General features: G+C 33.8%; 3 protein-coding genes and 1 non-coding gene across 6 annotated transcripts; 2 read left to right on the top strand and 2 right to left on the bottom strand.

The window, feature by feature from the left end:
* The first annotated feature begins 1,649 nt into the window (after positions 1-1,649).
* Positions 1,650-7,747, top strand: LOC133291728 (uncharacterized). The gene is made up of 7 exons (XM_061490037.1): positions 1,650-1,836; positions 2,486-2,692; positions 3,083-3,159; positions 3,973-4,933; positions 5,009-5,670; positions 5,784-5,952; positions 6,860-7,747. Exons 2-7 carry the CDS (start codon positions 2,611-2,613, stop codon positions 7,492-7,494), a joined length of 2,586 nt encoding a protein of 861 aa, XP_061346021.1. The 5' UTR covers positions 1,650-1,836; positions 2,486-2,610; the 3' UTR covers positions 7,495-7,747.
* Positions 7,748-12,993: 5,246 nt separating this feature from the next.
* Positions 12,994-15,096, top strand: LOC133291804 (uncharacterized). 2 transcript variants are annotated; one of them, XM_061490138.1, is made up of 6 exons: positions 12,994-13,023; positions 13,368-13,545; positions 13,656-13,740; positions 13,868-13,922; positions 14,342-14,480; positions 14,699-15,096. In XM_061490138.1, exons 2-6 carry the CDS (start codon positions 13,369-13,371, stop codon positions 14,792-14,794), a joined length of 552 nt encoding a protein of 183 aa, XP_061346122.1. In that variant the 5' UTR covers positions 12,994-13,023; position 13,368; the 3' UTR covers positions 14,795-15,096. The 2 variants fall into 2 exon arrangements, with proteins under 2 accessions (XP_061346122.1, XP_061346120.1); XM_061490136.1 differs by lacking the exon at positions 12,994-13,023 and adding an exon at positions 13,024-13,198.
* Positions 15,097-15,542: 446 nt separating this feature from the next.
* LOC133291746 (DNA mismatch repair protein MLH3) lies at positions 15,543-26,178 on the bottom strand. 2 transcript variants are annotated; one of them, XM_061490055.1, is made up of 25 exons: positions 25,954-26,178; positions 25,754-25,805; positions 25,627-25,674; positions 25,223-25,377; positions 25,046-25,103; positions 23,880-23,937; positions 23,663-23,755; positions 23,422-23,587; positions 23,287-23,302; positions 22,924-23,144; positions 22,563-22,632; positions 22,331-22,414; positions 20,846-22,216; positions 20,647-20,728; positions 20,447-20,556; positions 19,908-19,981; positions 19,610-19,807; positions 17,387-17,431; positions 17,261-17,314; positions 17,056-17,162; positions 16,763-16,811; positions 16,529-16,588; positions 16,350-16,422; positions 15,953-16,038; positions 15,543-15,871 (listed from the first exon to the last, which is right to left on the bottom strand). In XM_061490055.1, exons 1-25 carry the CDS (start codon positions 26,077-26,079, stop codon positions 15,695-15,697), a joined length of 3,633 nt encoding a protein of 1,210 aa, XP_061346039.1. In that variant the 5' UTR covers positions 26,080-26,178; the 3' UTR covers positions 15,543-15,694. The 2 variants fall into 2 exon arrangements, with proteins under 2 accessions (XP_061346039.1, XP_061346038.1); XM_061490054.1 differs by lacking the exon at positions 25,754-25,805 and having other exon boundaries at positions 25,806-26,178.
* On the bottom strand, positions 16,502-16,562 carry LOC133291807 (U7 small nuclear RNA). The gene has a single exon (XR_009748839.1). It is a non-coding gene; the product is annotated as a U7 small nuclear RNA (small nuclear RNA).
* Positions 26,179-26,614: the final 436 nt, after the last annotated feature.

Below are 26,614 nucleotides of genomic sequence, written 5' to 3'. Positions count from 1 at the left end.
TTTTCTCCAAAATATTTGCTTCTTTTACAACTCATATATCATCTAATTCGTCTCTTAATATAACTGAACTATAGCTAACATCTTTAATTGTACCGTTGTTATATATTTATATATCTTTAGCTGTATATAAAAAAAAATCATCAAATAATGATATGTCAGTTAATGTCTGGAAACTGAGCAGATGAGAGTGAGAATATATATTCGATCCTTTTAGTATCATTTTAAAAGGATACAAAACTTTAATTTCAGAACCCATCATAAATAAAACTAATCCCGAATTGATTGAAATATTTAAAAAAAAAAATCTTTAACGTATTTCTTTTGCATTTATGTAGTAAACTTTGCATTCCGACATGAGAGCAACATGTCACATCTAATTAATAAGCAAAGTACGAGATTTATTTCCCTACCAAGTTTCAATTTCCAAATTAAAAGTAATCAAAACTAAACGAGACTGAAAAAAGTTTAAAACTAAAAAGAAAATGAAAAGCTTTTTGAACATTGTCGTAGGGTTTTATAAGAGTTATGTTGTAGAAAAATGTAATGATATAGAGATTCGTTTTACGTGCTTTAATTTTTTATTTATTTTTTTGTTTTAAAAAATGTGGGTCCCACAAAATGTTGTGAGAATAAGAAAATTTGTTGTGTTATGTTAAAGAATAAAATGAAAACCCTTATTCATATCCTTTTCTCTTCCGTGAATTTTCTTTCTTTCTTTTCAATAATCTTTACTGATCATTATCTTTTCCTCGAAACTTCGTAGAAATTACCAATCTCATTATTCTATCTGTTTGTTTGAGTTTTTTCCAAAGAAAAAGTACTTTTTTTAAAATTAAAAACATGTTTAAAAAATTTATATTAATCAGATAAAATATTAATAAAAATAAGAATATGAAAAAAAATCAATTTTAATATTTTTTTTCAAACTTTAATTAGAGTATCTTTAAAAATATTTTTAAAAAAACTTAAACAAAATCTATATAAATAAAATAGCAATACGAGAAAAGTTATACTTAGAACCATATCTTAACCGTTATTTTTCGTCAATCAACAGTTATCATTTATTGTGAATTAATAATTAATTAATGACTTTAATTTACGAAAATAATAACCGTTGATTGATGGAAATCAACGGTGTTAAGATATGATTGTAAGAGGTTGTAAACAAAAAAAAGTTATAAATATAACATTCCTCCTCTAATATTATTACATTTATCTTGAAATTCATTTTAAGTCTTATATTTCACTAATTCAATATATTTATTATGTTTTTATGTTTTAAATATTAGCATTATCCTCACAAAGAAATAAAAAAGAGAAACCTACGAGGCTGTCATAGTGTAGAAACTATGATTCTTAGCCACTTCAACATCATAAACACTACTGGCAGCAAATTTATCACAAAAAAGAAGAAAGAAAAGAATTACATGAACATGAGAATGATTAGCGAATAAAGAAAATAGCAGACAGAACCTTCGCTTTCCCTCACTTATTATTTCCAGCAATGAATGTCATTTTCTCTTCTGCACCCTAACCTCGTAGCCTTTTCCTCTGTCATCAACGTTATCATTAATTATTATTATTATTATTATTATTACTATTATTATTGACTAAGTTTTATTCTCTTGGATGGGTTTCTTCCTCATAAAACACAATCCCAGTTACAAACAATTTCTACCTTTTCGTTCGACCCAATTCAATTTTTTTCACCAAGTTTGAAGCTTTGGTGCTTTTCAGCCACACCCATCTTCCCCGTTTCATAATGTGTGATTGATTCTGAGCTGTTGGTTTGGTTCTTGATACGTTGTTTGTTCTGAATCTTCTCACCAGTCACTGGTATGTTGATTTTCTTGTCTGTGCATTGATGTGTTTGGTTTCCCAGAAAAGCTGTGGGAATTTGAATCTGTGAATCATTTTTTACGCAGAACAATGTTTATAGTTCTTAAACGTAGAAGGGTTGATGTTCAAAAAAGCTAATTGCTTGCAGTGAGTTCAACTTCGACAAAACTATTATTGTTGAGGTTCAGAGTTCTGGGACTTGTTGGTTTCCTACATTTTTCTCAGAAACCTGCTGTTGGGTTTTTGTGAATCTCTTTTCATGAATGAATTCTGAAAATGAAACTGATTTGAGTTATTGGGGGGGTGCTTATATTATACCACTCGAAAGCTTCTTTCTATTTTGGATCAACATGAAAGCAAAGTTTTCAGATTTTGCTAAGTTGACCTGTTCATATGAATCGTCAAACTCTTCGTCGTTTAGTTTAACACTGGAAGATATTGGTCTGCATGCTTTCCCCCAATACTAAATTGTTTTTGTTGATTTGGTTTATGCTAATTTTGATCTATAAAGGCATTCTACATGCAATTCAGATCAATCTTATTATTATTTTTTTATTAAATTTTAAGATATTCTGATTTTCAATTTTTCTGTTATAGACTTCTGACTTCTCTTTAACTGATACCTTATTAACTTGGGGCATTGTAGGGTACAAACGAGAAAAGGATATTGTCATACAAAAAAGGAAGTTAAGATCAGTGAAATTTTAATGGAGTGAGACATAGAAGCTGAAATTGAGGACATGAGAGTCTTTTGGTAGACCCTTTCTATTTATGGGAGGCTTATTACACATTTTTGAGTTCAATCAGGGGAGGATGGCCAAGAAAGTCCATGCTCGTAAGAAACATCATGGTGGTAAGTGTTGTTTTATATATTTTAAGAGAAAATTACTAGGTACCATGTACATTCTACAGAGGGCAGACACACTATAAGGAAGCTCAATTGTGCACTAATTTCTTATGATTCATTCCTGCAAGTGGAAAGCCGCTAGTAGCTAATTTGCTTGCCAATTTTGTATTTTGTGATGTTAAAAAGGTTATTGGTATCATTAAATGGGGTAAAACAGTCTAATTGAACAGGCTGATTAGTTTGTTACAACTTTAGAGATATCTTGCTGAAATTCAGGGTTTTTCCCCCCTCTTTTTCTCAATAGTTATAAAGTCTTGAAATTTTTATTTTGCCCCTCTGCTATATTGATTTTGCTATGTTTTTGCTTATTTTGTTATTATATTGTGTTCCATGCAGGCCTGGAAGCTCCTCGGAATAGTCTAGATCTGCAAGTAGAAACATCTCAAAACTACTGTCCACAAGGAGAATCACCGGTAAGTTTTTCTTCACATGTCTTGATAAGGGTCTAAAAAAAGACCATCATATTTTCTTCCTCTATTCCTGTGTTCTGGGTAACCTTGGTCTTTCAAATTTTGTTCAATATGTTCCTCTTGAGTTTTGAGAATGACCCCTCAAGGTTGTGTGAGAGTAGGTAGAGTACATGTATAGGGCTCATTATGTTCAAGGCTTGAGTTTTGGTTAAAACCCCGTTAATTGTAGTGGGTAACTGAGTATTTTACCAGACCTTTGTGACATTTGTTGAAATTATAGGGTTTAGGTATAGATGGAGAAAAAGTAAGAGAGAATAATAGAGACGGAATATTATGTGTTGTGAGGTAATTGATGTGATTTTAAAGGACAAGGCACTAACCCTATTTAGTATATTTATACTAAATAGGGGACTCCTAAAATAAGGAATCAAATCATGAAATATAAAGAAATAGGGAAAATAATCCTAAAATATCGTTTTGGATACTCTAAACTATATTGAGATATAATCTTAACATTAAACGATATCTTTTATATATTCTAACAACATTGATCTCTTCAATTAAATATAAACATTTTATCATCTCTATAAATGATGGCTTCATGGATTTGATTGATTTTTTTTCCTTCATCTTAATTGATTAAATTGCTAAAGGTTAAAGCATAGTTCTGGTTTTTTATATCACTCTTCTCATATTTTCATTTTACATTTTACTCACATGTGTGACACAGTAAACTCACATTTCTTTATTGTATATCTCATGATAACATGTTTTTCTCTTCTCATTCTTGAATTGTACTCTGATTTGAATTTTCAGTACTATTATAAAATAGAAGAAGACTGGTCTAAGAATAGTCGGCATTCAAACGTGGGTTCAATGAAAAAACTAATCAACGAGGAGCTATCCAAACGATCAAGCACCAGACAAAATGCACCAAGCATTGTGGCAAGGTTGATGGGGATAGATATGATGCCATCAGACACTAAATATGTTGTTTCATCAGATAAAAGAGTAAGTGAAAACATGGGGAAGATGTTTTCAAACAAGGGAATGAATGAAAGGGGTTCTTCCAAATTTAATTCTTCTAGCCAGATGGAATTGGATTCATTTTATCATGACATAGATGATGATGATGGATGGACCCAGAGTTTTGGAGAACCAAGGCCACGGGAACATCCTCAGGAAGAGGAACTGCAAAAATTCAAGAAAGAGTTCGAAGCATATCAAGCAGCAAGGTTTCTAGAGTGTTCAAAGTTTGCTGAAATTGGCAGTGTTTCTAGACAAGTGCTAGCTCAAGAGAACCTGAACAAGGAAAAGGTGACACATAATGCAAGTGTACAAAGAGAAGCAACAGAGAAACTTGCAGAGCTTGCCAACCACTCATTCAAAGCAGAGATACCTGACATTGGCAGTTCAGAATATCGTGGTGATACATTGGGGTTAATCCCTGCTAGGCAAAGGAAAACCTTTCCTTCAAGGAGCAGAACACTAAGTAGAGACTTTGAGGAGTCCTTAATGTTTAAATCTCGTAACAGATTAGACACGTCTCCTTCTCCAACTCGGATAGTTATCTTGAAGCCTGGTCCAGATAGCTCTTGCAACCTTGAAGAGAATTGGACCAGTTCATCAAGCACTTTACAAGGGAGAAATAGTATAGAAGATTTTCTTGAGGAGGTGAAAGAGCGTTTGAAATGTGAACTGCAAGGGAAAACTGTCAAAAAAGGTTCTGTGGTCCGAGGAAGTGAAATTGAGGCACCTTACAATGAAAAACCATCTGATCCTAAACTAATAGCCCGTCATATAGTAAAGCAAGTCAGAGAAAGTGTGACTAGAGATGCTGACACAAATTTACTAAGGTCAGAATCAACAAGTTCATACAAAAGTGAAATGCAGTTCAATGAACCAAGTTCCCCAGAATTTATCAGTAGAGATACCAGGAAGTTCTTATCAGAGAGGCTGAGAAATGTTGTGAAAAGGGAAACACATCTTGACATTCCGGGGGGGAACTCAAGGTCACATGCATTAGATAATCACAGAGTTCGACTAAAGCAAACATGGGATAATATGAAGTGTGAAAATGACATGAACCACTGGGAAATTTCAAAAGAGGAAACACAAACAGGATCTTTCAGGCACGAACCAGATGACAATTTATTGCTCCACAAGGAGTTGTCCCCAAGGAACCTTGTAAGATCCTTGTCTGCTCCTGTATCAGGATCGGGAACATCATTTGGGAAGCTTCTTCTAGAGGACCGTCACGTATTAACTGGTGCCCATATTCGGAGGAAGCTTGAAGCTGTTGAAACCATGTCTGTTGATGATAAAAAGCGGAAAAAAAATAGATTTAATATTAAAGAAAGAGTCTCCAATTTTAGATATAGTCTTGCTCTGAGAGGGAAGCTTTTTGGTAAAAGGGTTCAATCAATGGTAGAATCACATGGCAATGAATATGATCCAATGGTGAGAGATGTCACAAGTGGACCAACAGTTCTCATGAACTATGGTGATAGGCATGTAAGTTGGTCATATATTTTTTGTTACCGTTCTCCATGATGACCTTTGTTCTCAATTATATTTCATATATGGTTGTTATCTGATCACCATATTTTCTGTCATATGGACTTCAGGAGAACTCCACTGAGGTACCTCCTAGTCCTGCATCGGTGTGCAGCAGTGTTCATGAAGACTTTTGGAGGCGGACTGAATATTTAAGTCCAATATCAACTCCAGATGTATCTTCAAGAGATGATAATGTTGTGCCCCAGGTTTTCAGAGATATCAGCTCTGGTTTGAATGGTATGAAATAATTTTAACTTCATGCATTGAGCAATGATATCATAGACTTAATTCATGAAAAGGCAGTTAATGTTGTTTTTAATATGGCTTTAGTTCATGTGCAATATTGCATGTGCAATATTAAGTTATATCAACGAAAAACCTTTATTCTTTTCTTCAAATGGACAGTGAACTAGCTAGCGAGATCAGAGGTTGGTTTTGATATTAAATTCCATTCAGAATTTTATGTTAGGATAACTTGCTTCAAGGGCTATACAATTTCTGTCACTGCAACCATGTAACGGAACTTGGGTTCTTATATATATGACCGTTTTTTCTTTCATTCACCACCTTTGACACGAATTGTTATGTCTGGACCCTTTTGATATATCTTTTCAATATCCTATAAAAACTGGGCTATAATTACAGATTAACAAAGAACGTGCAGATTCTTTGCTTCAGTATGGAAACAATTTGCCTAGTAAAACTTTGTTTCAGTATGGAATTTGATTTGAATATTGTGAATATTATAGGGGGTTTGCATTTATCATGTTACATGACACAAAAAATTTTCCTACACACACACAACATTTTGTGGGACCCACACTTTTTGAAGCACAAAAAAAAAAAAAAAAACTAACGCACGCAAAACGAATCTCTATAACATTACACAATCATTTTTCCTACAACATAACTCTTATAAAACCCATATTATAGACAGGTTCAGAGGGATCGACCTGTGTTTTGGGTTGATTTTGGTGTTTCTGATTAGAAGTTATATGAGATAAAAAATGTGTTTCATGTATGACAAGAAAAAGGATGGTTTTTCTTTGTACTCTTTTTTTAAAATGCTTAGTGAATATCTTTACCACCTTTGTTTAGATTTCATATTCTTGCTTATTGATCTTGTCGATTGTTGATTTGACAGAGCTAAGGAGGCAACTCAGTCGACTTGAATCTGATGGTGCTGAGGACTTCACTGCGAAACATGAGCCCATTGATTCAGAATTAATTCAATTAGAGGATCCAGCAGAATCTTACATAAGAGATTTACTTGTTGCTTCAGGACTGTACTTTGGTTCATGGGATAAATCTTTATTAAGAGGGGACACATTTGCAAAGCCTATTGGCAACTCAGTTTTTGAAGAAGTGGAAGAATCTCAAAAGAAATTGGTCAAGGAGAATGATGAAAGTTATATAAAGGATCAGAATGAGAATAAGCTAGACCATAAGGTTTTACATGATTTGTTAAATGAGGCACTTTCAGTTGTTCTTGGACCTCCTTTGACGTTTTCAAGATTCAGAAGGAAATTAAGCAACTCTTGCATGTTGCCACCACCTTGCGGAAAGGAACTGCTGAACTTAGTATGGGACATTATCCGTGTTTCTTTATATCCTCCATCTGACATGTTTCCTTATTCACTTGAGAGTTTGGTGGCTCAACACCTGAGATCCATACCCTGGTCCGGATTAATAAACGATGAGATCAATATATTGGAGAGAGAGATAGAATGTCTAATAACTGATGATCTGGTTGAAGAACTCACAAAGGATATGCTCTGAGTTGTAGTGACAAATATCCTTTTACATAACCATTGTGACAATAAAAGATTTATGCACATTGGAGCGAGGCTTATACATTATTACACAAATTGGAAGATAACAGCATAATTGATGTAGTTGTGTTAATGGAATACTGCATGAATATGTACATGTACATATATGTAGTATTTGGTGTGAGTGTTTGTGATATAGGGGGCATTGAGTTTTGGTAAATCATACTGTACATAACTGGCATGAATTATTAAGTTATTTTCTCAAAGCAGAAAATCGATTGATTGTCGTTATAATTTTTTTAACTTTTGGAAATGTGTTATAGTTGTTATTCTTAAAGTCGAATGTCAATGATGAGTTATGTGGGAGGGCATCTTCCTGCACCAAATATCATGAATGGAAGTCAAATTTGATTCAGTTTTTTTTTTTTTTTAAAACCACATGTATCCTCCATGAGAGGCATACATCGGTGCAAATTCTATAGGCATCAGCCTCAAAATTTATTGTTTAATACTACTTGAACTTAGTACTTAAAGTTATGCATAATATATATCTCAACACTGTTAATAAAGAGATGTTAATAGAATGAGATAGGTTATTTTACCTCTCATTTTTTTCTGCCTATCTTTGGCTACAATTTTAAAATATCATTAAATCATAATTTTAACTAATATTTATCTTTTTCTCTCTTTTTGAGATTCATCATTAGATCATAATCTTAACTAACATATATCTTTCTCTTTCTTCTTGAGATTCTGATCTAACGGTGTTAGAGGGTGGTAGGCGAAGGTAGGCAGAAAAAATGATAGGTAAAATAACGTATTCCTAATAAAATTCAAGACTTTTATCATGAGCTAAATCAGCTAAACTGAGGAGTAAGTATCCTTTTGAACCAACCAAGGCTAATGAAAGGTGTGGGGAGTGTATGTCTATTGTGTTGTCCATCCTTAATTTGTTTATAGCAAGTTATCTGAATCAATTTGTCTGACGGTAATTGTCTGCAACACTACCTAACTGTCATTCATTCTCTCTTTCTGTGTCTATTTTGGTTGTTAAAACACAACAAAGACATGTGAGTAATGCTAGACTACCAAAGGAAAAACTTGAGGTGATGGTGCAGAAGTCAATTCCCATACTAAAATTGAGTCTCTTGGTACACGAAAAATTTTTATTTGTCGAGAATCTCGATTTTTAAAATTATAATTTTTGCATTCAGTTTATGATAATATCCAAAAATTAAGAATTTAGAAAAATTCAGTTTGACGAGAATTCCGAAAAATCCCACGTACTAAACGCCCTCTACTATTTTACAAACGGGTAATATTTTTCTTATGTTAGGGGTAATATTTCTTATGTTACATAAAAAAAATATTATTTTACCCAAATAATAAATAAAAAAAATAAAAAATTAAAGTTAAGAGAATTTTTTTTTTATAAAACTCATTTGAAAAAATATGAGTGCATGAGATAATATTTTTATTATGTAACATAATAAAAGTATTTTCCTTTACAATGTCAGTGAAACAGATAAACAGTTGTGGGGATAGGTTCACATGCACATCAAAACTTATGTTCAGTACAGTAGATTGATGTGTTGCGTTGATGGATAGTATACTATTTGGTGTACGAGCACATGTAAGTTGTCTTTAAGAATGATCATGACTCAAATGCCAAGAATTTCCTTCTTTTTTCCTGATGATTTTAGAAATCTCGTTTTGTGAGCAAGTAGTTTTGGATTGATTTGTACCTTTATTTTTTGGGAAAAGTTTAAATATTCTCTTGTGATTTGTCTTAAAATTACTTATCTCTTATAATTTTTGAGATAGGATTCTTTGATATCAGTGTCAAAGAAAAAGTTTGACACCTCATCTGAGAATCGTTAGATTAAAAAAAATCAACGATTTTGATTTGTAAGCATGTGACATCATTGATTTTTTTTAATCTAACGGCTCTCAGATGAGGTGTCAAACTTTTTCTTTGACACTGATGTCAAAGGATCCTGCCTCATAATTTTTTTTAATTTATTCGTTGTGTTTCTTTTCAGCCAAATCACTCCTTAATAGTGTTAAAAAATAAAAACTTAAGCAATATGTTTATTTTACCCTTCTTATAAAAATGGATAAAATATCATTCAAATAGCTAAAGCCAAAACTATAAATTTATAAAATAAATAAAATAAAATAAATTACAAATATTAAATGCCAAATGCATTAAATATCATCTAATAAAATTCCTAAAACATTATTTTCTCTTTCTTAGCTCCTTCGCAGAAAGCCAATCTTTCATTAGTCCTTATTTCATAATATTGACAACATTTTCTTTGAATTTTTTCCATAATAAATTTATAACAATAGCAGTATTTTCCATTTACAAAAAAAAAAAATAGCAGTATTTTCCACACATAGCACCAATTGCCTTTGTTAATTTAGTGAAAATTATACATTTTTTTCTTCCATCATGACCATAGAGATACAAGATTCATCACAAAATAGACAATATTTCTAACATCTAACCATCTCTGCAACGAACAAACTTTTGGTAAATTAGATGTATCTAATTGAGTACATTTTTTTTCACATTTAAAAAAAAAATCTCTACTTTTGAAAAAAAATTCTCACTTGAATAATTTTCTCCTTTTAAAAATATATATATATAGGGCTTAATATTTCTGCAGCAGCCGTAGATAGTGTTATCTACAGCTGACACAGAAAAGTGGGTCCCACGACTTTTTTAAAAAAAAAAAACTCACGATCCGTTGCCGTATCCTAAGATTCGGACGTGTATCCTTGCTTGCTGTAGGTACAGCAGCTGCAGAAATCATTTTGCCATATATATATATATATATATATATATATATATATATATATAGGGTCAGGATCATTTTACACCAGTGTAAGTTACACTTCCAATCTTGTCCAATGATCCCAGTTATATCTAAGGGCTCTAATTTTTTAGTATTATGAGCCATTGGATACAAGTGGATCAATGGTCAAGATTGGGTGTAAGACTTCTAACTCTTATACCGGTGTAAGAATATCCTGCCTCATATATATATATATTCAGTTAAATACATCTGTTACACCTAAGTTTTATTCCTTTGCGACTACTAAGTCTTTCCTCTTTCCTTTTTTTTGGTAATTAAGTCTTTCCTCTTCTATCATATCAATCTAGGTTGAATGAAATCAGCATTTTTAGTGGCAATCATACAATACTGCAACTTATAAAAGTTCGTGCAAGTTGAAAATACTTTAATAGTACCAACATCGTTTGACAAAAAGTAACTACATAAAACAATTTGCCAAATTCAGCATGACAGAAAATTGCATCTACATGATGTTGATGAAAAAAACAGCAAAATAATTTGATCCATCGATAATTCATGTTTCAGGAAATATTGAAGAACCTCATACTTTTATGCATGCAGAGTTTCACTGACATAATGGTTGTGGTTCTACCCCAATCATGCTACAGTGAATTTCAAATCTTGCATGGCGAAAATGTTTAGGGATGACACACCTTAAACATGTTCCGGCCAGTAGCAGAGCCAAAAATTATTATGATGCGGGGTGAAAAAATTATATATTATATATAAATAAAAGTACTTCTAATACAATATAGATTTAATATAAAAAAATTGAAAGCAAATTATGAAAGAAATTAAGATCACTACAAACTCTTATTTTATGTGTTTTCATATTATTAATAAAGGAAAAAATGTTTCTGCAGTTAATGTAGATAAATTATCTGCATTTATTCTCAAAATGACGTTGTTTTGGTATTGAAATCTTAAAAAATTATAAATATAAAGACTACTATAACCCTGAAATAAACTAAAATTACAAAAACACTATGATTTTTGCCCCCAAAACGATGTCGTATTGGACTTACTACAGATAACTTATATGCAATAACTGCAGAAAAAACGAACCCATTAATAAAAGTACTTGCTATAAAAATCGGAAGAGTGAGTACAATTCTAATCACTCTATCAATGAGAGGGTAAATGGTGAACTTTTTGATTCTTACTAGCCATTGACATAATTCAAATGCAATTTTTCGTGTTATGCAAAATCTCTAGAATAAAAATATCAACAAATTTGCAAATATCATCACTATTCAATTATTTGTATCTAGTTGGAGGATGAAAACAAATCAAACCAAGAAATATGAATTACTAATCATGAAATCCAGATAAGCAACTAACTAGTGGGCTTAATTACTAAAGTAGTTTTATGTATTTGATGTGAATTTTCATTGGGAAATGTATATGTCAAGTAACCTGATGGCTAACAAATTTTCTACTGATTCATCGAGAAGCGTGCAAACATTTTTTTTGTTTTTTCTTTTTCTTTTATGATAGGACCCACTAAAATCTGTTTGTGTAGGAAAAAATTTTAATATCCTGTTACTTGACATTAATATTCCCCATTTTCATTTCATAAAACCTCGTCTATCTATGGAATTTCACATTTTTTATTAAGTAAATTAATAAATTTGTTATTTACCAAAAAATAATGATAATAATTTTGTTCATAATATTATTATTTTTACTAGTAATTTAGTTCATAAATTTAATTATGTGCACGAGGTTGTCTTTAAATTTATAATACCGGTATTCATTTTATTCTTTTATTATCTTACTAGTTAAATCTTTAAAAGAAAACTAACCTTACAAATACAAATTTTGTAAATTAAAAGACTAACAGGTACAATAAATAAATTTAAGGAGTAACTAATTCTAGGCACTAACTTCCAAATATATCCCATTTTTAATTTCATGTTTATAATTTTTTAAAGGGCAATGCATTTCTCAGTTATGGGAGAGGAAGAAAGTTTCTACACATTCAAATTAATAGTGGGGTCCACACATAAAAAAAAAAAACAAAAAAAATTATTTCACGCAAAACGAACTCTCGTGAACATAAGAAAAAATTCTCCTACAACATGAGAACTCTTTTACCTTTTTTTAAAACTACATTAGTAATTTAATCCTCATTTTATTAAAAAAAAAGAAATTTACTAAACCACTCTGAATAAGGCTTTGCGAAGCACCTCCGTTCAGCCACCACCGTGCCTTCTCTCTCCGTCGTTTGCTTCCTCCAAAGGCAAGTCTCGCGCATTTTCAAATTTGTTCTCTGTGTTGATTCTCAAATTGTTCGCGTCTTTGATTCTTTGACTCTTCATCTTCTATTTTTTTTTTTTTTTTTTTTTTGGGTTTTCGTTTGTGTTTATTAAGTATGGAATGCGTCTTTACGTGAATTTCATTCAATTTCACTTCTTATCCGTTACATAATTATTTAATTTATGGTTTTGAGCAATTTTATTATGTTTTGAAGCATTCTGATCTTTAGTTGTGAAGGACATTATTATGTATTCTGTGATAAACTTACCAGTTTTTTTTTTTTTTTTTTAATTTCTTTTTAAGTTGATGATTTGTATATGACTGCTAACACCATGAGGCAATGAAGATTTCCATAGTCTAATTTGGGTGCTATTCTCCAGCATTTTATTTCAGGACCCTTTTGCTTTGGTGTTAGGGTAAGCCTAAAGCATTGGAAGGACTGAAACATTACCTTATGAAGACTCTGTGCATGAATGTTCAATTGTAATTTGATGAATTTGGTCATGCCGTGAAGTATGGTTGAGTCTGTAGTTGTAAGGAACTTGGTTCAGCTTTATTCCGGAATTCTTTTATGTTGTTTGAAGTTAACATGTAAGTTCAGTGAAGTTTTGTTATTTTAATGAATGAATATTTTGAGGTGTGAAGTATAAGCCTTGCTGCATATTTAGGGTACACAAATTCATAGAATAAATGAATTGTTAATTATAATTATGATCACTGAGATTTTGTGGATTCTTCTTTTTTTCTTTTTTGGTTTCAGGATGGTCAAATCCTCAATAAGTAATGCCAGATATACTTACGTGCATGATCAGAAATATCGCTCTGAAGATATTGACATACACCATATAGTTTTGAGGAGGAGGAGTACAAAACATCTTTTTGTTTATGTCTCAGCACTTCTTGTATTAGCATGTGCCGTCTATCTCTATGTTCTTGAGGTATGTCTTCCAACATTTTTGTTTTTTGAATGACTCAAGGATTTTGAAAATTTGATGACTTTTACCTCACTTATTTCTTTTTTACTTGATTATATCCCTTCTATTAACAGGAACAATCAATAAGCCTTGTGTATTTCAGCTTGCTTTTTGACATATTTCTTGTCAAGTTGTTACTTGGGAAGCCTATTAAGAAAGGTGAGGACCTGACTAACAGGTCTTATGGTGCTCTGAAAGTATTATTATTATTATTTTTTATTGTAACCAGGAAAATTAAATGTGTAACTTCTTTTTGTCATTTTCACAATGTTTGTATTGCTTGCAGAGTCGGTTGTGATTATGCCAGCTTTTGGAGTACAGCTTGAGACTCACTACATGAGGTGATTCTTTTTGTTAATCAATTATTCAGTAATCATTCAACATTTTGTTAAGAGCGCATTAGTGCCTACTGTATGAATATATAATTTGTGTTGTAAAGGATTGTGTACTCTATTATTGTCTTTTGAAGAAAGGTTAAGACAGTGGAATGATAGTGCTATGTTAGGGCCTTTAGGCTATTCATGCTCGAGAATAGAAAAATTTGATGTACTTTCCTCGCTTGTATCTGGCATGGGTATTTGAACTGCATAGTGGATTCGTGATGAAAATATCTTCTATGTTTTTGTTTTTAGCTGTCAGATCAGCTCATTTAACTAGTTATCTTGCTTGGCCTTCGTAGTGATACCTGTAACTCCAGCATGGTTTTTACATATTTGTTAATATTATAATACTTATTTTGTCTTCCGATGCTTTGACACAGTGGAAAAGTCACCCGATACTTTGTTCCCATTGACAAGATTCTGAAACCTGTTCTACTAGAATGTGTTACTCCAGTGACTTGTTACTGGACTCTATCCTTGATTATTCGTGGGGAATCAGAAATGGTTTTAGTTTTCAAGGTAAAGTATCTTTCGTCTCACTAGTTTTCAGTTTCTAAGCTTTTCACTAGGTACAGGAAGCTTTAAAAGATGGAAACACCATTGCTTGTTTTTTGAAGGCTAAACATGTAAAAAGAGTTAATAGTCACCTAATAAGGCATTTAATTGGGAATAGCATTCAGACAGGTTGTTTGAGGTCATGTACTTACTGACGAAGGATCTCTAAATTTGTTTGCTAGAATTTACGTCCACCAGTGAAAATGCTGGTCCATGTCTGGAAGGCCCTGTGTGCTGCAACTGGTAGTAAAGAAGAGGCTTGTACACATACACAGTGAATAGTTGACAGCTATGGTTATACTGGTTCTGGACCCCGTCGATATAATCTAAAATTGAAAGTTTGGAGACAAATTGACTCTACCTTTCGTACTGCAAATTAGTTAGCTACTAAAAACTGGGGAAGAATTTTGCATCGTGACATAGGACTGCTAGAACAAGTTCATTTCCGTATCAGTCTATTCTATTGTACCCAGTTCCAAAAATGATAGTGGCATAGCCGAGACTGGTAATATATCTATAATGCAAGATTTCCCTGCTAAGAGCGTCTCTCTTTTTCAATGTGACAGAATTTTACAGATGTTAAGACCATTATATGAATTATTTTCATAGCGCAAATCTCAAAAAAGAGTTTGTTTTTCTCATGTTATATGAGAAAACAAATTTTTCCTATACACACCATAAAAAAGTGTGCCGCTCATTTTTTTTATTTTTTGTTTTTTTTTAAATAGGTGAATCTTACACTTGATGTATTTATAACATAAAATTAGAATTCTCTTACAACATAAGATTTATTTTTCCCATCTCAAAATGCATTTAACAGTTTGAAACAATACTCCAAGGACGCAAGGTGCCCCTGCTTTTTCAAGGTGATCAAGTACAAGAAAAGAAGGGCCAACGACGGTTACAGATTTTTTGATTTTTTTAGTTTTATTTTTGCGTTCAAATTCGATCCGTTATTACCATAAAACAGTCAAATTCAAATGGGCACAGAACATTCACAATTTGAGAATAGCGTTCTCCGGTAATATCGATATAAGCAGCTGTCTCATTATTTTTTACTCCCTTAATGTTGCTGTACACTCAAAGTACAAAGAATGGCTTCGAAGTTAAGCATGAATTCTGTCACAAACTAATCTCAACTGTTAGTAATAGGAACAACTTTAGTTTCTTCTAAAGTCTCAACTTCCTCTAGCAGAACACAAACGCTGTTCTGCCCGTTCAATACATACTTTGTGTCTACGTAATCCATGCCACTTATCATTTGAGCACTCATTCATTAGCCCAAGCTTGGCTATCTGATTATGCAATGCCGCCAAGTTAACTAGAGGGACAGTTGTTGGTCGCCCGTGAGCACACTGCAGAGCAGATTCCTCAATTTGTCATGTATGCTGCCTTTCCTTTCAATAAATGCACAAACATGGAAATATATATCTTACTTGGAAACAAAGTGATGTATGCTTTAGCTCTTCAACCAGAAGGGAACATTCTGATGGTAGCAACGAATCCCCAAACATAATTGCACCTTCACAATCAAGCATTGATATAATTATAGGAATATTGCCGATGACTGCAATATGTATGCCCTCCCAAAAAATAAAGAAGGAAATCTAACACTGAGGATGAATAGGTTGCCAACAGGTGGGGATTTAACACATGCTATTGATAAAATAAAGTTACAATTCCATACAAGTTGTAATAATAGAGTGTTTTTTCCCATGAATAAAGCTAGTCCGGGGGATTGTTATTATCAAGACAGCTTTGCACATAATGTAACAAGGCTTTCCAGACCCCCTGAGCATGAAGTTGCTGTAGCTAGTGAGATTAGGCACATACCTCTGCATGCTTTCAAATTTAAGACTCGTATAACAGAGGGGGGCATTGTTGAAGATCCATCAGTGTCAGCAAGCTGAAGGTTAAGATAAATTGAATGTTTAAAAGAAGTAAAATGTCCAATTACTAAAGGAAAAGATAACGTATAGGAAAAAAAGGGCTCTGATAAGGATTTTCATAACCTGCTGAAGAAATTCTAAAAGATCAGCATCATTTAAATTGACACCCAAAATACACGGTACCTACAAGTAGTTATAAAATAATGAACATCAGTAACATGAAACGCATGCAAGGCATATAGCAATGATTGCATGTTGAATTTACAATGAAGTTGACGATATTAAATGCAGAAATTGAAAAGATCAATATGTTTCAGCTAGTGAACAAATAGAAATTAAAGGGAGAAAAAAGACGACCGAAATTAGTGAGATGGCGGCTGGTTGTCTGTTGAGAATATCCAAATTCCTGTAAAGGAAATCCAAATTATAAATTAAAGAAACCATAATAACAAATTGTATGAGTTTGACTTAAAAATTTATTTTATCATTTAACTTGAGATGCATGCCATGAACAAATAAATAGCAGACATTGTAAGTCTCAGTTCACTATCGCAGATTCGCAATAAGCAAAGACTGTGCAATTCTGTAACATTAATTATCTTCTGAAACCATTGATCAGGGTAAACTCTGCAAGACAGCCAGAGGTATACCTTTTAAAGGATTCAGAATTTTGAGCATGAGTGTTGCAGATCCAGCCCCAATCTTTAACCTGTTCACTATAACTATGAAGTAGTTGATAACCAATCTCTGGCAGCACCTGTATCATGCATTTAACAGTGTAAGAATCTAAAGACTTGAAAAAAACATGTCATAAATGACATTAACAATAGACCCTCTAATGCATAGGATCCATACCAGTTCCTGTTCAGCATCTAGATAGGTTACTGCTTTTGCTTCTCCAGATAATACCTAAGAGTTTAACTAGTTTCGTAAGCCATACTGCAGAAATATTTCTAATATATTCAATATGAACATGCTTACCTTTTGACGCAATTCTTCCAGTCTGATTCTTTCATCTGCAGCATGCTGTAAAAACAGAACTATTATCAATGTTACACACCCAACTTTCCAGAATAGAGGTTTTTGCTGTTCAGGAGTAATAGAAAGCGAAGGAAAGTGGAAGAAAGTAGAGAAAGAGAGCTAGAACAGAATCTGAAAAACTGATTCTGATTATCTTGGTTTCAAATGTCATACATGGATGGTTTATATACAAGAGGAGGAAAGTGTAATTGTCACTGACTAACTCGGCTTACTCAGCTAGGCTGTCAAAGTCAGTAAGTGCTCACTAACAACTAACTGACTACCAACCATAAAACACTGTTATCTGCATAACAGAACAGGTATGCATATGAAAATACAATACTTGTATACTGATACAGTATTCTTTATCAGGGAGAATGTGCATGTATATGTGTGCTAGCAATTAACAGGGCATCTCTGAAGCTTTTTGCGTGTAACAAATCTTAGCCATGCCACGAGGTCCAATGAGAGGCGAGGAAGAAGAAAAGATGAGCCATGGGTCAGTATTTGGATATCTAATGATGGGTGGAATAGGATGAAAATGTAATGGACTAGAATAAAAATATTATTAGCATAGTTACCATATTTAGTGTAATTAGAATATTATTGTAATTCATTGTATATTCCCCTATTTCACCTCTTGTCTTTATTTACAGAGGCCTATAAATACGTTTAGTCCCTTGGACTTAATACACACTGAAAATATTATAAAGATTCTCTTGCCTTTGTCCCTTTATCCTTTTTCATGGTATCAGAGCTTGTTGTCTATGTCCTTTGGTTCTATAAGCTTATTCATATGCGGATTGAGATGGAGATTCTACTAATTGTCATTCCACTAATAATTATTTCATTTTTCTTGGTGATTCTCTATCTATTGTCGTAGTAAGAATCAAACTCTTTCTGCTTGTTCCAGCACAAAAGTTGAATATTGTGTTCTTGTTAATACTACCTCAAAGATGCTTTGGATTCAACGGCTCCTTGAAGACTTGGGTGTTCCTCAATAGTTTCCCCGCTACTCTTTATTGTGACAACAAAAACGCTATTCAGATTACCCACATTGATGTTTTCATTAGCACACCAAACATCAAAATTGACTGTCAATTCATTCACGAGCACATTTTTTGTGGAGCTCTCCATCTTGTCTCCATTGGCAACCTTGACCAGTCAGCTAACCTCTTCACCAAGAATCCAAGACTCATTACCCGACATGCTTCTGTTTTTAGTTGCTCACAGGAAATAAAGATATTGGAAGGAATGGGATGGAAGAAATTCCATCAAATTTCATTCTATTCCACCCTATTATAAACAATTCAAACGATGGCAATTAATGTCATTACATTTCATCTCTTTCCATCAAATAGAGCCTATGGGAGAGGCAAAGGGTGTTGAGGAGAGATGATGTGAGTGTCTTAGGGGTAGAGCAGGCAGAGTGTGCTTGTTTGAAAGGAGAGTGGAAATTTAATAATAATAATAATAATAATAAACAAGTTGCAGGCTATGTGCTCTGAGCCACGTCAGTGAGTGGCTTGTAATAGACAAATGGGACATAGAGGCTTACCAGGAAGGGCCTTAGCCTCATGGATCACTCAGAGATGTTTACTTGCAGATATCCATTATGCTTGGTTGTTTTGGAAAAATTATGCGTATCGTAGTTAATTCTCTTTCTTCAGGGTATTTGCTCCTCCAATATTAGGGCTTAAGAATGATGAAATTGTCTTATATAATGTTGGGGCATTAATGCCATAGGCTCAATCCTACCCTACCTTAAGTTGGGTCTACCTCATGGCTCACCAAACAATCACCCTTCTTTGCACCACCAGGGCAAAAATGCAGATAAAATAAACATGCAGTACGATGCACCAAATAAATATCCACCTAGTAACAGTGGTTTTTTCAAAACAAATGTGCATTTAGCAAGAACCCAGGCTTGTGTAAGGATGAAATTGCATAGGCCAATATAACTACAGTGCTCCTGAGTAAAAGTGCATACAAGTATGCATGCATATGGGCAGCCAAACTTTATGATACAAGCAATTGTGTGATTTTTAATAGAATTTCAGGTCAATGATATTTCCTTTCAGAAATTACCATTATACTCAGTTTTGCATTGCTCAATAAGGGCCTCTATTTATGTCACCTAAGAATGAAATTCAACCATACAGCAATAATGTACAATAGATAGACCTGATCAATAACAGCAAGGGTTCTGCTAGCCACAACTGGAATGAATTTCTTATCCACCTGATGAAGAACTTTGGCATCCTCAAGGCATTTCTTACTGATAGTTTCAGGTATCAATGAATCTCCAGCAAGATGCAAGAACCCAGAAGAGATGTCAAGTATACTGTTTTGACTTTGAATATCAATCAATTTATCATTCTTCTGCACAAAGGTCAAACTCATAGTCAGATTACAAAGTCATCCTTCATGCTAACAAATGTCTCATGTAACATAATAGGCCTCTAGAGATTGACAACATAACTGGAATTTGGGGTGAACAGTTCCTCCATTTGGTCCTGTAATCTATGGAATCTTGCACCTCCCTTGAGATCAATTCTGAAATACAAGATAGCATGGGTTTAAGAGCAAATTAAGAGTTAAATGAGAAGAAATATTTTAAAAAGTGTTCAACTGTTGATCACATAGATATGATATAATAAATCACAAGCATAATCCGATTAGATTGACAGTAAACATTTTCAGTACAGAAAGATAATGTAAATTACAAAACTTCCACAATTCTTGGACTCTGTTTTTGGCAGAAATTGCTAAACAACAAAGAGAAACATCAAGCTTTACATAGGACAAAGAAATTAATTGTAAAGAAGCTTCTTATTTTAGAATTCAACTAATCGCTCAAATAATCTCAAAAGATAGGCCAGATACTAAGCAATAGATCTCTTTCAACTCACTCCTTCAAGGCTGGGCAATATTGAACATGGTTATGAGCCAATACTAAGTATTTCTAATGATCTCATCTTGCCAGACAAGACTACAGCTTTGCTAACACAGTGAACTCACCCCTGAATGGAGCACTGTTTTTAATGTTGAAACTTCCAAACCCATCAATCTCTGTAATATCATTAACCTCTGTATCTCCCAGAACATCTGACCTCTGTTTCACATTAGTTCTGTGACCAGGGCAAAACCACAAGGGTCAGTGAGAAGTTATTCCCAACGGTTCAGCAGCTTAAGTAATGGTCAATAAGAGACTATCTTACTTGAATTCTTGCAATAAGAGATCTTCAGTGCTTGGGTGAAGAGCACCCGGAGATTGTTGAGGATATTTAAAATCACTAGCTTCTGCAGATTCAAAAGCATTAGTCCAATTTCTTTTCTTTGGAATTGTTGCTACATTAAAAAAAGGGGGCAAAGGGAAAAAAAGGGAAAACACACACACACACACACACAATGGAAAACCTCGATGATTGAAAGTAAGGTTGGTGGCTCGGCTAGTAGGTCTTTTGGCTATCATTTCTGAAGTCTGATTTAAACAGAAAAACCTCTTTTTGCTTCTATGAAATGGTGGAGCTGAAAAGCTTCTTCTAGATCTTTTATGATTCTTCTCCAAAGCTGGATGTCTAAAATGATCCCTTTTACCTTTGTTCTTGTTAGGTCTCTTGCAGTTTCTTACACATGACTCAGGCAACAGCCAGTCTGGCTCCTCATTTAAAATATCTGACCTTTTGGTAGAATATATACCATCACAATGGGGCCAGTCAACTAATCTGTCAGATATTGCACTACAATCAACAGCACCATCAAAATCAAATACAGTATCTGCAAAACTAGAGGTGCAGTGATGTTGGTCGGCCTTCCTTGACATATTGTAGCTGAAGTTGCATTCATTTTCTTCGTCATCCAAAAGTTTAGTATGACAGATCCTTTTACCGTGTCTAGATACTTCTCCAAGATCATTAATATCAGCTGTATGATAAACACCCAATGCAGTGGCTTGAGATATAGGTTCTTGGTAGACAGGACGCCATTCTGAATTTAGTAACTGATCATCAGACCCACAGCTTCCAATTTCTGTTGCCAAATAGCATGAATCTGGAGGCAGACAATTTTCTTCAGCCAAAGCTCTTGAAAGAAAATCAGAATCTTTAGACATCTTTATTTTTTTCAACACTTCTGGACAGGGATGATCATATAAATCCTTACCACTGCCACAACCATCCCTCAGAATTTGCTTGCTCCAAAAGCTATCAGTTTGGAGTTCATGTTCATCATTAACAAAGCAACCCTTCTGATGCAGGATACTTCTTTCTCGTGTAGAGCAGCTCTTTAGAAAAGGCTTTTGAAAATCCCCACTAAACTCTACATCATAACTAAACCCATGGCAGTCATAAAGTAAATCACTTTCAAATGATTCATTGATTGCATCTGCATCTACTTTATGGAATTTTCTTCCATGTGAAGAACTTGGTGCATCAAAAGGTACATTATCATATAAACTTTCTGCAGCAGGAAATTTACCATCCAAAAGGTAATCTCCTTGCAGACCATTGTTATCACACATCATCAAACTGTCACGCTTTCTCAGTACAGTGGACATGCATTTGGCATATGAACCATCCAGTAAATTGCCAGAATAACCAGTCTGACAAAAAAAGTCTCCCTTACTTTGTAGCTCTTTGAACATTGCAGTCCTTTGATGTGAGTAACCAAGAGTGGTTCCAACATCTTCCCTGTTGGATTGATGATAGTCATCTTCAGTTAGCTTGTCTGAAGAGGAAAAGAAGAGGTCTAGGCAATCCTTACGATTTTGGTTTCCAAATTTTGATATATCTACGTCAAAAACAACAATCTTCAAATGTTATAAGAGAAACCAACCCAACATGATCCACTGTAGCAGCTTCTGCTGAAACTTCCCTGTTTGATCACCAAAATTAGAAACTTTACCTGCTTCTGCTGAAATGATGTTGACGTCAGCTTTCCATGGTTGTTGATCTTCTTGTACCATGTAAGTGGCTTGACAGGAGGACTCTGCTCCAAGAATCTCAGGGATTAGTAGAAGCATAAAAACAAGTAATTCATTGTACTATATATGAATAAGATAGGATGATAATGGTAACCCCACTGTTAACTACTTCAATTGAATAGTAATAAAAATACATGCAGTGAGAAGGTATACCACAAGCTATTCTTGCCTCCCAGAATTGTTTGATGGTCTTCTCAACGAAGTTTAGTATAGGAGCCCAATCCTTAATATATGAGGAAAAACAGACAATCAAATTCATGGAGTGTGCCTGGTTGTGATAAAATAATTCATAATGAAATTATAACATGGGAAAAAATCTTCAAATCTCTGATAACTGTTCCTCATTGGAGTTGATTTACACCACCAGAGTACATGAAGTATTATATAAGCCTGAATCTAGACTAGAACCCTACAAAAATCATTTATGGACATTAAGCAAAAAAGTATGCACTAACAACTCACAGAATTACATATAAAATGAGTCATATCATGAGAAAAGAAGCCAAAGAGATACCTTGAATTTAACATAAGTTTTTGATGGCTCAAAGGTCAAATCATACAAAGACCGGGGGCAACTTAAATTCAAGATATAAGCTGGACATGGTTGAGACCTACTTCTCTTCTTGTTTTCGAACTCATGATCAGTGTTCCATGAGTTCAGATGATCAAACCTAATAGCCATTTGACTCAGAAGCTTATGAATTGGGCCTTTGCAAACAAACTGTGAGTTAACATCTAACCATGCTAAGGTCAACAGTACAAGTGTTTAAGGCATTTGATTCTTTTCAGCAGCATTATCACTATATTTAACATCTAACCTCAACTCATCCACTCAGTGCCATTATTACTCTGTTTAAAATTGTAGTCACAAGGATACAGATATACTGTAAGACCTGCAAAGCAAATACAAAAACATGCCAAAAGTTAGGGGAGGAGACAGAGAAAGAATCTACACAAAATTTAGGTTAAAATGAGATAGATGATGACTTTTTAGATAAGAAATACAAATCACCTTCATATTCGAAGTATTGTAAGGACCAGATACATATCCAGAAAGCTTTATGATATCATTCTCAACTTCTAAATCATGAAGAGAGCTTGTGACCTCGACCCCAAAGCCACTGGTTAAAAGTGCCAGTGGAGAAGTAGCAGAATGTGTGCAAAAAAGCTCATCCTCTCTACATGTAGGGTAAAAAGAATGTTACTAAACCAAGAAAAAGAAGATGCAGCTAGCTATTTTGTGGGGAAGATACCTTTCAATATCCACAACTTTAAAGGAAATATTTGGGCGCACAAGTGCAAGCCGCAGTACACATTTCTTGATTGATTGCAGTACCTTGTTGGGGCTTCCAATTCAGTGACGAAATTCATCAGTCAATTCCAAATCTTTAAACAGATCCATAGTTTCATACAAGGTAACTATGACTTCAGAAAACATATAACTTGTATGATGGGACAAGAGAAAAGAACCTGGATTGCATGTATTTCCTCCGAACTGGTTGGTTGTAAAATAAATCACGAACAACAACTGACAGACAAAAGACCTTACTTAGCAACTAATCGTCAATAAAAATAATCTTTACCAGGAAAGAATTTTCTAGCTGCATAAATGCAATAAATATGGACAGATAATGTAGATTTCCCAGTGTGGAAGAGAAGTTGTAAGAGCAAATAATTTAATTGCAAGCAAAAGGAAAGATTGATTATCAAGTGGAGGGAGGCAGACAAATCAAAAGTTGTCTAATCTAGCCATCAATCAAGTGAAAGATAACGGCAGTGAATGATCCCAATCAAACAAGCATGCCAATCACTAGACGTGATTTAACAAATAAAAATGCATATTTATAGCAAAAGTTGAGTTGCACAGAGGATCTTGCATTAACAAAAATGTGTAATAATTGAGCAATGGTGTGCTTCCATGAAATATTACATCAACAAAACCAGCTTCCAAGATTTTTCCTCCGGGTGTCAACCAATCAAAACATGGAAAAACAATGGAAAACAGTATAATTATTCTTGTAAAAGTGTGGAAGCTTTCCATGAAGAAGAAATTTCAGTATAGCTCCCAAATCATAATTAGTAGCAACACCAACCAGTCAAAACAATGATTGAGATATTTATGAACCAATCAACAACAAAAGTATTTTTGATAAACAAATTATCAAAAAAATCAGAAGCTCAGATGACAATTATAGCAAAATAAAAACCAGATCATTCCTTTACATGTGAACCAAAGGAAGAATAACAGAATTAATCCACAAATGAAATTAGGAAAACCCAAGACTCCTCTACTGACTAACCAAGAAAGCAGCATATTTATCAAAATATCTGCTAAAGGATTCAACAAAAGAAAAAACTTATATTCATATCTCAGGAAAGCCAAAAGAAAAATGAAGGAGCTATAAACAATATAATAATACTCCTGGGATCCTAATTAGCTCAAATTGGAAGTCCAAAGACAAAAGGGAAGACATTAGTACGAGAAAAGGATTTCCATGGCTCTAAATCCCATACTATCATGTAAGAACCCCGTAAATTTAGGGAAAAATGAATGCCATCTATGCACTAATAAGTATCACCCCCATACATAGAGAAATAAAAACCATGCTTCTGTTAGATTCAGCAAAAATTATCACCTGTTGTGCCCACTTCCTTTCTTTCATCATCAATTCCAAGATATAAACACTTGCAGCCCTGCAGTCGATATGGAAGAGTAAGACTGAATAAAACTTGCATCAATAGCAGCTATAATGTCATTAATGTCTGCCTGAATAAAACAGTAATAATGAATAGAACATAGGAAATCATCCCACCTTCAATACTTTTCGATATCCATTTGGCCTTCCATATGTTCTTGTCACAATTTCCAACAAAGAGACTTCGGAAATGGAAGCTAAAGCTTCCCCACGAAAACCAAAGTTTCCACTTGTGGCATTTAGGTCAGCCAAATTAAGAAATTTTGATGTTGCTGCTTGTTCAATTCAATATGCATTCATCAAATTATCAAAGGCAGCAAGGAAACTCAAATTCATAGGGTCCCTTTTTTCTTCATACTTTTCATGTAATATAGCCTAATAAAAACCCACTCATTGTAGCTTTTTAGATGTTGAGTTTAACACATTGCAAAAGACTGAATCCGAGTGGTCTGATCACTTTAATGACCTTTATTAACAAATATGTTTAGAGTCAAGGAACAAAAAATTTAGTCAATACATACCATATCTTTCTCCCACCAATTCCAGTCCATCTCGAGTAATTCCACCTCCTAAAACACATTTATTGATACCATGAAGATGGAAGAAAAACCATATACATTCCTATTAATAAATAAATAAATAAATTACCGTCATCTACTACTTTTATGTAGCAGCTCCCAATGCTAACAAACACTGATACCTAAAACAAAGACAACGGACAGTTCAACGGTATAGATACAATTCTCAAAGCTAAAGCAATTTCCACTTCTCTCTCTCTTTCTCTCTCTCTCTCTCTCTCTCTCTCTCTCTCTACGGTTAACAAAACACAAAGTGTAGATAGGAGATACCCTCGTAGCACGAGCATCGAGGCTATTGAAAACCAGTTCCTCCACGACACGCGCCAAGTCGAACAAGAAAATGCCAGAACGCACTGAGCTACGAACAGCCTCCGGCAGAGGCCTTATGCTCGCCATCGACCTCCACCGTTGTGCAATTCGAATGAAGGTTCCTAGGGTTTCTGCTACTACGTCGACGTTTTTGATCGGGGAAAACCTCACACTGCGAGCTCACTGTGTTGCCTTTTTCGAATCCTGCATAAAAATGGCGGTTCAGTGCAAACCGAAACGACCGGTGAGAGTGTGCCGTTTATATATGCGGAAGGTGTGGATAATCTCACCCGCGGAAGATTTTGCCCGAGACACTCCAATACCGCATGCGTTGACACGTGATCATACAAGTTTTTCAAAATTAGAATGCAATTTCCTAAAACACTTTGTTAATTTGTCAAAAAAATTGCCATAATATTTAAGTAAAATTTAAAATATATATTAAAATATAAATATTTAAAGAGGCTCATTATAATTACCACCTCTTACTGTTATCTGTATTATCAGTAGATTAATAGAGGAGGTGAATGAAATATTATAGGCGTAGGATCTAAATTTAATTCGATTGTATTAAAATCTAAATCAATAACAAGAGGTAGTAAATATAAACTGGAAGTAAATA

The sequence above is a fragment of the Gastrolobium bilobum genome, unplaced genomic scaffold, assembly GCF_033153095.1.
Source record: "Gastrolobium bilobum isolate Gb01-03AN ecotype WA unplaced genomic scaffold, APGP_CSIRO_Gbil_v1 utg1885, whole genome shotgun sequence".
Lineage (NCBI taxonomy): Eukaryota > Viridiplantae > Streptophyta > Magnoliopsida > Fabales > Fabaceae > Gastrolobium > Gastrolobium bilobum.
This window is presented reverse-complemented; position numbering and strand designations above follow the sequence as displayed.